The 12310-nt window shown below is 45.0% G+C and overlaps 1 protein-coding gene across 2 annotated transcripts; it reads right to left on the bottom strand.

Moving 5' to 3' along the window:
• Positions 1 to 2480: 2480 nt before the first annotated feature.
• On the bottom strand, positions 2481 to 8972 carry LOC109746157 (serine/threonine protein phosphatase 2A 55 kDa regulatory subunit B beta isoform). Of its 2 annotated transcripts, none has more exons than XM_020305367.4 (14): positions 8609 to 8972; positions 7011 to 7114; positions 6816 to 6911; positions 6611 to 6730; positions 6100 to 6264; positions 5820 to 5911; positions 5090 to 5208; positions 4543 to 4666; positions 4286 to 4409; positions 3713 to 3781; positions 3514 to 3605; positions 3353 to 3430; positions 3134 to 3201; positions 2481 to 3044 (listed from the first exon to the last, which is right to left on the bottom strand). In XM_020305367.4, exons 1-14 carry the CDS (start codon positions 8727 to 8729, stop codon positions 2908 to 2910), a joined length of 1509 nt encoding a protein of 502 aa, XP_020160956.1. In that variant the 5' UTR covers positions 8730 to 8972; the 3' UTR covers positions 2481 to 2907. The 2 variants fall into 2 exon arrangements, with proteins under 2 accessions (XP_020160956.1, XP_020160904.1); XM_020305315.4 differs by having other exon boundaries at positions 6097 to 6264; positions 8609 to 8946.
• Positions 8973 to 12310: the final 3338 nt, after the last annotated feature.

Raw genomic sequence — 12310 nt, 5'->3', positions numbered from 1 at the left:
AAATATTTGCACCAAAGCTCAAAATTTTGCTCACGTGAGAGGAAGGCTTCACAGAATGTGATGAAGCAGGTGATGTGCAAGATGGAGTTTGGGGCTAGGTGATGGAATTGAATTGAAGACTTCGGGGAAAAGGGTGAATAGGAAAACCGAGGCCGCGGAGGAGATGTGAGACAAAAATTTGCCGCTCGCCCACGCGGGGTTGAAGCACAGTGACAGAATATATAGGGGTCGCCCTCACCGTTGGTCAGAGTAGAATGGGCTAGAGCGACCTCCGAAGCCGGCAACTACCCAGCCTTGGAGAGCTCGGTGATCTGCTCCTGCGAAACCGTGGTGCCCTTCCATCGCCCTTTTGTGTGGGAGGTTGTCATGCCTCCCATGCCACCTTCTTCCCGGCCTTGGAGGCCTTCATCGCCTGGGCTTGCTTGCCAGCCATGGATGCAGGTAGGTGGAATGGGAGGCTTAGTGGAAGTTTTCGGGCTCAAGAACAGCGGATGCTTGGGCCCAGGAGCTCGATGAAGAAGACAAGAGCTATAAGGAATGGGAGCGTAAACTTGGCTCCCCCTTACCCTTGGCCTTTTATAGGCAGTGGTAAATGCAAAGCGCCGGCAGGATGATTGCGTCACGCGACAATAAATCATGTGTTTTCCCCCAAGCGACGTGTTATAATCGGTTGATTAAATGACCATATCGAGGCACACGATCTCTTTATGATAAGACGTGACAAAGGTGGGGGCACAATGCACTCACGCACGCTATATTGACCGACGAGTCAGTGGCGTCGCATGGCCACATGGTTTGATAGATGAGACTGGTCTGTGCTATCAGAACCAGGCTAGGCTATCATCACGGGTCAAGTGCAGGAATACTTAGCAACTAAGGAAAAGTTGCGCAAAAACTTCCGGTATCCAACTCGGCGAGGAGATGACGAAGAACTCACTGGAAAATGTAGAGAGGGCGCGATAACTCTTCGGATACATTTGGACAAACAAGAAATCGGACGCGGGGGGGATTCGTTGAAGCAGTTTTCAAGACCGACGACGCAAGACGAAGAAGAGCTCGAAAGATCCGAGGAACGTCTCCAAACTTGAAGCCTGGTTTATGTGCTACTGATGGTGTCTCGGAATTGGGGTCACTCACCATGTTGTCTCCCGGCTAGGTGGGTCGGGCCGAGGACCCCATGTCGATTCACTAGCGGACCACATCAAGGCGGCCCATGGCTTGAAAAGGAATACTTCTGAAGACTTGGCGCCTACTCCAAGACTTAGATGTCGTCTACAACACAATTAACTTATACATAGCCCTTCCTATAACCCTAGCCACCCCCCATATCTATATAAACCAGGGGACAGGGCTCGTCGATGAAATCATCGATCTAATGGTAGATCAACTTGTGCTTTGTTCTCCATCCCAAATCAATACTCCCTTTGTAAAGAAATATAAGAGCGTTTAGATCACTGAAGTAGTGATCTAGACGCTCTTATATTTTTTAACAGGTGGAGTACAACATAAGCAGGATGTAAGGTTTTATCTCCTCGGAGAGCCCGAACCTTGCTAAATCATGTGTCCCTGTTACCATCGCATCTAGGCTACTAGCTCGGGACACCCTACCCGAGATTTGTCGAAATCGACTCTGTCACAGAGTCCTCCACGGCTCTGATATCATCGGATTGTACTCCAAGCCTTCCAGAATCTCCATGTAAACAGCTATGAGTCGTCCAAAGTGGCCCAAGACAGAACCGACTTAGGGGGTCACGACCTACCCAGCCGGGAATCGACATGGCGAGGACCCCCTCGACCGGGACGCCAACAATAGCCCCTGAAGCGGTCTTCAAGCTTGGTTGCACCTCAGGTCATCTGAGTTGCACGGCATCTTCGATCACCGGCTTGAAACTGGCTCAACGAAACTTCTCCTAAACAGTGTCACCACACGGTCGCTCTTCTGTCGTACGGCCTCCGAGGTGGTGCAGACCACCTCGGTTTTGAAAATGTAGACATTGTCATCCTTCCTGCATATAAGAAAACTTTCCCACGCAACCAGTCGTTTATATCTTTTCTTTTGGACTAGTTTGAATTGCTTACCACATATGTCAACGTTGTTAACATCATTTCTTGGACATCCTTTTTGTAGCATTGATATAGTCAGTCCATCTTCCACATACGGGTATGAGAATCTCTTGATCTCTAGGGAAAAAAAGGTATGCCGATCTCTTTTTGGATTCTCTCGAAAAGAAAAAAGAACTCCTTTTCGAATTCAGATAGGAATGCATTTAATTTCAAATGCTTGTACTTTTGAAGGCATTTGAGTTATAAAGAAACAAGCCTACAGGATGATATCAGTATTTGTGAGTGATGCGACAAATAAAACATGTCACTCACATGGCTTTTCTGCTCACGCAACAAATGGACATCGCAGAACATGTGCAGTAGACAGCAGTTTCCATATAGGAGTAGCACGGTGTCTGTACTGACGCCGGGAGGAATGAGAAAGGTCGCTATTGAAATAGAAAATTATCAAAAACATGAATGCCCCTGATGTTACAAGCCCCACGATTCCATCACAACGGCAGGTCATCCCCTTGTCATCTACTGGAGATGCCCAAAAGTTTTGTTCCTTCCAAATGGTGAACCAGAATCTTATCTTAAAACCTAAATGAACCTATAGGGGAAAGACAGGCCTTTCCCCTATAAAATAAAAAAATAATCAGAATCAAGCTGCTTCCCGGGAATGATCCAGTCACTTCCTCTTGGACTCTTGGACAGCTCTATATATGGAACTCAAAAGAACAGCATGTGACTGGCCCAAAATACACCATCTCCCTGATTTGCCGCACCAGGGATAATGTAACTCCTCTTCTCGCCGGGAGCAGCTACCAAAAAATACTGTCCCTTCGCTCATTTCCCCGTGTTTTACGCATAGTACATGTACAAGCTGTTGGCTGCAGCACAGGCAATTAAATTTTCGGACGGGTGCCATGCCAAATGGAGCAGTTTTGTGCTTAAGTCGTAGGAGTTCCCGTTCGCATCTATTCCGGTGTTCTCTGGACCTGCATATAAGATTTACAATATAAATAGCTACAATGAAAAACCTTCTGCAGCTCAAGTACTAAGCATAAATAGCTGCAATGAAGCTAACCTCGTCTAACAACCCTTGTCAGACTACCTAGAGATCTCGCAGGCCGTGCGGGATTCTGAATCTGCCTTCTGCACAAGTAGGAAAAATGATGGAATCAAGAAGCCCTAGCACCATGGTATATTATTTTAGCAACCATTGGTAAACAAACAATCAATTTCACAAGCACACATAGTAGCAGCGAACATACACTGATTTATATGATGTGAAAAGAGGAATTACCTTGTGGGGTTTCGAGTTGCTTCAAGCGTTGTCACCTCACTGCCACCAGCACCACAATTGAACACTCGGAAAATATTGCTGAAGGAACACAGATTAACGGACCATTAATTCCATGAAGGAAACTAAGTTGTGCTACAACGGAGCTGAGCATACCAACCTACCTGTAAGAACCAGTTGCTACTCGCAACCCATCGCCACTTTGACAACATTCAAATTTGTCAAAAATCGAGTCATTTTCATATAAATCACATAACTGCAGTTTAAGAAAACACGTGAAATAGAGTTACTCCAGAGAAATATGTGTTGCTCATCATCCTCAAAGAACTATCAAATCATGGATCTTAACATCGGAGAAATTACCTTAGGCCTTAGGTACTCGTGAACCTGGAACGTTGCAACTGGACCAGAATCCATATTAACATCCCATAGCTGTAATAGGGGATAAACAATCTAATCGTGGAAAAGCACCAAAATAGAACTATTTGCAATATGATTGTTACTGGGTTACTGCAGATAGATAACACTTCCATAGCTAAATGAAGTAGTATACTACCTAAGTTCTATAGAGCAGCAGCTTCCATGATGAAATGAACTACCAAGTACAAGAAATAATTTAAGCATTACAGAGATAGACACGGTGATGGCGCCTTGGTGATTGTATGACTATGATTGATTTGTGAAGAGCGAATTGTGTATATATAAAGGGTCACCTCAATCAGAACCTACGGGTTGATCTTCAATATCAGCTTACAAAGAAAACAAAAATATCTCTACAGTAGACATGTTAACTTGGTTACACTGTATCAGGGATTACAATGCAATCAACTACTTTCATTTTAACTGAGGAAACAAAGGGAAGTGCAGGGTGGGGGTCAACAAATTAATTGATTATGAAACTTAAAGCAGTCGCGCAAAGAAATTTCAGAAAGAGACCTTCAAAGTCATGTAGTCACGACTCAGGATATGTCTCCCATCCATGGAGAACTTTATGTCAGAAATTGAGGCTATAATCTCAGTAAAAAAGGATCTTGAACCTGGGGCCTCATGCTGCTCAAAGCTACAAGAGCAAAAGGCAACTTTAAGATGATCAATTTGAGACACTGCTAACAAATCAATGTCCACTGTTTGTTCTTCTAAACATAGTACTGAATATTGAAATATTAAAAGGAACCAGTCAAATGGAAGCTCACAGTTTGGAATGAGTATCACAAAGAGCTGATTGCCGCAGGTCAACGAGTCGAATGGAGCCCTTTGAGCTACTATATGCCAGTGTATTACAGTGAGAAGGGTGGAACTCCGCAGATGTTATAACCTCTGCAGATTTACAGAATAAAAACCGTAACTGCCAGAAACATGTTAAGCAAACAGATGTCACCTCAAAAACTTGAAGAACATGTAAATACAAAGGTCAATTAGGATAGACCTCTTAACACCTACAACCCGTGTTTGAAGCAAGAATTATGCATCCATTTCACCTAAAACCAATTTTAGTTAAATATTTCGTTATTTTCATCTAAAGAAATAATGTTCCGATGACTCAGGACCGTATAAACACTTGTAGCTGCAGTATATGTCACGAGGACTACACTAGTCAATCATAGCTGTATGGGAGGGTATCTTTTTCTGACTAAGTGAGTTGAGGCTATAAATGTTTTTGTTCTCAAACATATAGCTTTAGCTATACAAAGCATGCTTCTAGAAAGCACAACTAAGAGTTTGTAGATTTGGAAGTTATACCGGTGAGATCCTCCATGTTCGTTGGTTTAACGTCAACAATGTTGAAACTTTGATTGCTGATTTCCAAATTCCAAAGATTTATCCGCAAATCATCTGCTGATATAAATGTCTCACCATCACTGCGAAGGAAAGAACAAGAAGCAATTTATGTCACTGCATAAAAACAAACAGATTTTAGCTAAGCTGAATGAATGTACATGAGGTGCACAACAGTAAAGTATATACTCCTGGTGACTACCTTGAAAGTGGGAGATCATGCATTAAAAGAGAATTATGTTTGTACATGCAAGGGTGGGTGACTTTATTTAGGTACTTGAGCAAGTCGGAAAACAAGCACATACGTACATCATGTTAGACTATGTGCACCAGCAAAAAAAAGAAGTGAATTTATGAACAGACATGCACCACACAATATTTTGGAGGACATTTAATCATATCACTGCATGATTTTTCGAAGGTATAATCCTGCATGTATAAAATTAACTCATAAGCATATATATGAAGTCTATTTCTTTAGCTTCTAACATACAGCCAACCACACATGAAATTCTACAGATGGAAGTCTCAAAACACAAAAACAGACTAAATAAATGTGTATAATGCAGAACAACTCGGGTGAACTTTACCCATACTTCCAAAGTTAGCGTCATGACCTTGTAAGGTTTGCAAGTCAACTTTGTAATATTAACTACGGTACAACTAATTGTTAAGCATGAGTAATGTCCAAGACCTGTTATTTGAAATGGAATTGATATGGTAGTCATGTGCATGAGCATAGACTCTACGGCAATTTGCGGCAAGACTTGTTTCCTGGCTTGTAACCTGTTGTATAGGAATGGTTAGGTAAATGTAGCAAATCAAGAAGATACAGGTAAAATCAAGGACAGGTATCAGACTGAGAATCATATGAAGATCATGTTCAGCTCAACAAGAAGACCAGAAATTAACACAATGGTAGTGTCTGATAAGTTCAAAAAATATTTCTTCAGATTTGAGTTGAGTACAACTACCACAGGCAGGCGAAGTAAAGGAAGTCCACCAGGCTTCAAAATTCCACCATTTGGAGTACGTGCGCTTGAACCACACATAGTACTGCCAGCAGGGCTACCATTTGCAGGAGCATTTGAAGGGTTCATATTCATCTCACATATTTTTTTAACCTTCTTTTCTTGGACCTATACAAGTTAGCTTCATTAAGCACAAATTCTTTCTCAATTGAACCTTACTATGCCAATAAGTAAATAGACCTTCAAAAGAGTAGGTAAATAAAGTAATCCAAAACGTATTCACACAGAGAAATGTGTAAAATGTAAACATAAAACAAAATAAAATCATCAATAGGTTGCACAGACATATGTACATGAAGCAAAAATGTACACCAAGCAGACAAACTAAAAAACATCAGAGGGTTGTTTATATTAGCAGATTGACTACAAAAGGTTTTCAAGAAATTACAAGCTATAAGGCGTGGAGCAGTTGACTTTAAGAGGAAATGTCCAGTTATTGTTCAATAAAGCATACCTTCCAAAACTTGATCGTTTTGTCATTTGTAGACAGAAGAAACGATGCGCCATTCGTTTCTTGGCACCACTTTATCTTGTTAATCTTCTCTTCAATTTCCAAGCTTTTAAGGTAATCAAACTATTTCCATAACAAGACCGCTTGGTCAAATTGCAGGTACTTCACAAAACTAATGCTGCACTTAACAGTTCTCATAAAGGTATACCTCTGGTTCATGGCTTTGAAACTCAGTTTTGTAACGAAATTCTGGATGCCTGCTGATAGAATAATCGGCTTTCTCAGCATCTTTTCTAGAGACGTGCTAAACAAAAACAGACGGAAAATGTTCAGCCATCGGAGCACAACAATAAAATCCCAGAAGTACATGCATCCTTTGATTTTTTTTTAACTATGTACATACATCTTTGGCATCTGTCCTTTCAAACAAAACAACTCGGCCACCTCTGTCTCCAGTGGCAAGATGATGTCCTGATTTATTGAACTCTATTGCCGAGATGATGTCAACTGCAGAGAACAGTACGAAAAACAGTAAGATTAAGTTAATAATGAAGACATAGCATATTATGGCAGCCTATAGTTTGGTCATACAAGAAGCATTGGGGATAAACATGTATAATAGCATGCAATCATACATACTTATTAATTTCATCACTAACAAGCACATAGAAAAACAAGGTTGAAAGCCAAGATGCAACAGGAGGAAAAGGTGCCAAGAATAGCACTGTTTTCATCAAGTGTTTGCAAGCCTTCAGTAACTTGAAAGCAGTAGAGTGTCAGTGTTACATGAGCTGTGTGGTCAATTGGCATCACAGGTTTTTGAGAACATTGCCACCATGCTCATATACACACCAAACTCCATCAAGTGTGGAAGCTTTTGTAGAAATTGGCCCCGCAGGGTTTTGTTCTAGCACCGCCAGTCCGCCACTGAAGCAGTAGATTGACTCATAACAAGTTTAATTCAGCCGAGCAAAACAATAAAAAGACTGAGGATCAACGTTAACCAAAACTAAGTGATTGTGTTAAATTAGGTGTTAGTGCTACAGACCAACATAATGGACATGACCAAGCATTTAAAAATCCATGTGATTCACAGATATGACAATCAGAAGCAGATAGTGAAATTAGCAATTAAGATTGAAGAACAAAGCAACATTTTCATGTTCTATCAAGAGCTTGACCTTTTCCCTAAAAAGGGTTTGACCTTTTAGGTGTATGCCAAGTGACACTGCAGCAAGCTAAATTGGGATAGACGAACAATAATCAAGTATGAAAATGAAAATGAACAGAAACAAAATCCATTCATACATGTTCCAGTGCGCATCCATCTTTGCCTGAAAAACATGAATTCTGTGTTTGGATTTTTTTTTAATCATCTGCCTACTGTTTCAAGAAATAATAAGGCGTACGCCCAAACCCAAGCTCTATTGTAGCGTCCTATTTCAAAGCACTAAGCTTACAGAAGTACAAGAACAGACAATCATGATTGTTCGACACTCGCTGAATGACAACATGCATTTGTCTGGCCAGAGTCAATTGCCAACCTAAACACGCAACCGTGATATTTACATATACACAGCCCAACTTATGGTATTCAGCTTGACTCCTATATGACACACTGCTCTAGCCAATAATGGAAAGACCTTGACTGCTCCACAGAATGGCACGGTGCCTACACATGTAGGTACTGGTGAAAACTACCTACACAGCATCAACAACAGGATGCATCACTGATCTGGAGGAGATGAAGCAACAAATCCCACGTCCCCAGTACCAAAGCATCGAACTTTGGCACAAGACATCCGAAGGCACCTCTACAGCGGGCGAGTTCGTGGGTCGATCCGCGCAGGAATCCCCCAGACATCGCATGATAAGCAGCCATTCACGGCTCCTGGCCTCATACACAGCTCGGGAGCAGAGAAACGCTAAGATCCAGCTGGTACCAGCGACGAAGAAACCAAAAGGAGGGAGAATAGAGAGCAGAGAGGGGTCGATCGGTACCATCCTGGACGTCCTCGCCGGCGCCACGCTCGCCAAAGACCTGCGAGAACCTCCAGTCGAGCGGCACCTGGGGGGACGGGGCCGGGGCCTCCGTGGGCTCGGGCGCCGCTGCCCCGTTCATCGTGTAGGGCTGGATGGATCGGACGCGCGGGCGCGGGCGCGGGCGGGAGGAGGCGGGGCGGGATCGGTGCCGGGGTTCCCCGGCGACGGCGAGGGGGGTGGCACGATGGTGCGGTGCTACGCGGCGGGGGTGACGAGGCCGGCGAGGGTTTGGGGTTTCATGGGGCGAAATGGCCAATAAGAAAGGGAGATTGGGAGGGGAGGAGGGTGGTGGGGGCGGGGGCGGGGGCGCATACGACAACCGAGAGGGAAGGAAGAAAGGAAAAGAAAATGGTTTCCTGATTTAGTATGATGCAGTCATTCTTGGCGTCATCGGTTGCCGTTGCCGGGAGCGACTGCCCTGCCCTCGCCGCGACGACGAAAACATGGATGGACGGAGCAATCGGGTTGTCGCATTGTCCTCTGTATGTCTCTCGAAATAAAAGGAAAATTGCTATGTGTTTTTCTTTCATGATAATAAGTCTCATTTATATGGATCGGTATAAGTCACGCACATACACAAAACTAAAAAATAATAGGACGCTAGTCTTTGCGCAAAGAAACACCGATCAAAACATAAATAAAATTATAAACAAGACCGAAGAAACTTCTTAGCTTGACATCAACATCCGTCACCTACATGGCTCGCCAATGGAGGCAAAACCATTGCCGTTGAACGAATCATACCAGAGCAACACTCTGGACACTCCATCGAACTCCAGATGTGGCACCCTACATGACTAAGATGTAAAAGGAGGAAACCATACATCTTACCACGAGCCACGAATCCATCACATGTTCCCCCATCTTTCAGATGTCGCCGATGCATGCACAATCTGTATCTGCTTCTGGACTACCTTTCAAGCTCCGTGTCGGCTCTGGAGCAAACATCATTGCAATGGTGTGGTCCGAGGATACAGGTCCACCACGAGGATGTCGCAACCACCGCACCACCCTTACTTGAACAGACTAGTTTTCGACCCAACCCCAACGCGGATCGCCTCATCAAGGAAGGATCCAAGGATTTTTATTCGGCGCCGCTGAAAGGATCGATATAGTTGACTAGAGCGGGGGCTGAATAGGCAACTAACATTTTTTCGCTTTTTTTACCAATTTAAAGTTTGCATCAAAGTAGGTTGTCTAGATATGCAACTAGATGAGCAACCTATATGATGCAACAACAACAAGCACACAAGCAAGTAAGGGATACAACACAAAATAAGCTTGCACAAGTAAAAGTAAGAGATAACCAAGAGTGGAGCCGGTGGAGACGGGGATGTGTTACCGAAGTTCCTTCCCTTTCCTTCCCTTTGAAAGGAAGTACGTCTCCGTTGGAGCCGTGTGGAGGCACAATGCTTCCCAAGAAGCCACTAGGGCCACCGTATTCTCCTCACGCCCTCACACAATGCGAGATGTCGTGATTCCGCTATTGTTGCCCTTGAAGGCGGCGACCGAAACTTTACAAATAAGGTTGGGGCTCTCTCCACAACCGAATTGGAGGCTCCCAACGAAACCACGGAGCCTCACCACAAATGGAATGTGTCTCCGAGATGACCTCAACCGTTTAGGGTGCTCAAACATCCAAGAGTAACAAAATCCACACAAGAAAATATGGGGGAATCAAATATCCTTTGATGGAAGTGTAGATCTAGGTATCCTCCTTCGATCCCTAGCAAATCAACAAGTTTGAGTGGCTAGAGAGAGAGATCGGGCAAGAAAGCTTGAACGGTGAGGGAGTCCAGGACTAAGGGGTCCTCGGGCGTCCGGCCTGTTAGCCATGGGCCGGACTGATGGGCTGCAAAGATACGAAGATCGAAGACTGCACCCGTGTCCGGATGGGACTCTCCTTGGCGTGGGAGGCAAGCTTGGCGACCGAATATGTAGATTCCTTTCCTTTGTAACCGACCTTGTGTAACCCTAAATCCTCCCGGTGTCTATATAAACCGGAGGACTTAGTCCGGAAAGGACAGACTCATTACCATAGTCATACAGGCTAGACTTCTAGAGTTTAGCCATTATGATCTCGTGGTAGATCAACTCTTGTAATACTCATATTCATCAAGATCAATCAAGCAGGAAGTAGGGTATTACCTCCATAGAGAGGGCCGAACCTGGGTAAACATTGTATCCCCTGTCTCCTGTTACCATTGACCTTAAACGCACAGTTCGGGACCCCTACCCGAGATCCGCCGGTTTTGACACCGACATTGGTGCTTTCATTGAGAGTTCCACTGTGCCGTCCCCAAAAGGTTCCGATGGCCCCTTCAATCATTAGCAATGATGCTGTCCAAGGCGAGACCTTCCTCCCTGGACAGATCTTCGTGTTCGGCGGCTTTGCACTGCGGGCCAACTCGTTTGGCCATCTGGAGCAGATCGATAGCTATGCCCCTGACCATCAGGTCAGATTCGGGAGCTTGAACTACGTTGCAGACATCCATGGAGATTTGATCTTCGCCGGATTCAAGACCGCGACAAACACTCCTGGTCACCCCGATGAACATGACCTAAATCTGTCATCGGATCGCATCCAGGGGACAGCTCCTGTAACCGCTCTGGCCTTAGATCCGGAGCAGACTGCGCCATCCAATGACGGGAGGTTCAACCCCGCCACGGAGGCCACAGATTCCCCTGCCTTGGAGCCACACACGGACTTAACCTCACACAACACTCGTGTCACCGGAACTCCCGACTCTTCTCTGGGTATAAGTTCCGAACCATGTGAGTCCGCGGATGCCGAACTTGATCGCTTATCGATCTTCGAGTTCAGCGCCACAGACATTTTCCAGCACTCGCCCTTGGGCGATGTGCTGAACTCATTAAAGAACCTATCCTTGGCGGAATACTCAAAGCCAAATTATATCCGGTTTGAACTGGAGGCTGATGACGAAGAATCTCATTTCCCACCCACCGCCCACTTCATAGCCACTGTCGAAGACCTAACCGACACGCTTGACTACGACTCCGAAGACATCGACGGTATGGACGACGATGCCGGAGAAGAGGAGGCTCAGAACCCGCCGTTCACAGGGCGATGGACGGCCACTTCCTCATACGACGTATACATGGTGGATACACCAAAAGATAATAGCGGTGATGACAAGGAAAACCCAGAGAAGAGTGACCCTCCTAAGAAACAACCAAAGCGTCGGCGTCAGCGGCGCCGCTCTAAATCACGCCGCAGCAGAGACAGCAATACCGGCACAGGAGAGGACAACACTCCGGATGGTGCCGAAGACACAGAAGAACCCGATGAACAAACTGCCGAACAAGACAATCGGGAAGATGGGCAAGTCAGCCCTGACAAACAGGCCATAGAAGAAGACTCGGAGGACGGTATTTACCGTCCGCTCTCCGAGGAGGAGGTGAGCCTCGGCAACGAAGACTTCATCGTGCCCGAGGAACCTCTCGAGCAGGAGCGCTTTAAGCTTCAGCTAATAGCCACTGCGAGGAGCCTAAAAAAGAAGCAGCAGCAGCTTCAAGTTGATCAAGACCTGCTCAATGACAGATGGACCGATGTCCTGGCAGCCGAGGAATACGGCCTTAAACGCCCAACCAAAAGTTACCCGAAGCGCAAATTGCTACCTCAGTTCGATGATGAGGCGC

The sequence above is a fragment of the Aegilops tauschii genome, chromosome 3, assembly GCF_002575655.3.
Source record: "Aegilops tauschii subsp. strangulata cultivar AL8/78 chromosome 3, Aet v6.0, whole genome shotgun sequence".
Lineage (NCBI taxonomy): Eukaryota > Viridiplantae > Streptophyta > Magnoliopsida > Poales > Poaceae > Aegilops > Aegilops tauschii.
This window is presented reverse-complemented; position numbering and strand designations above follow the sequence as displayed.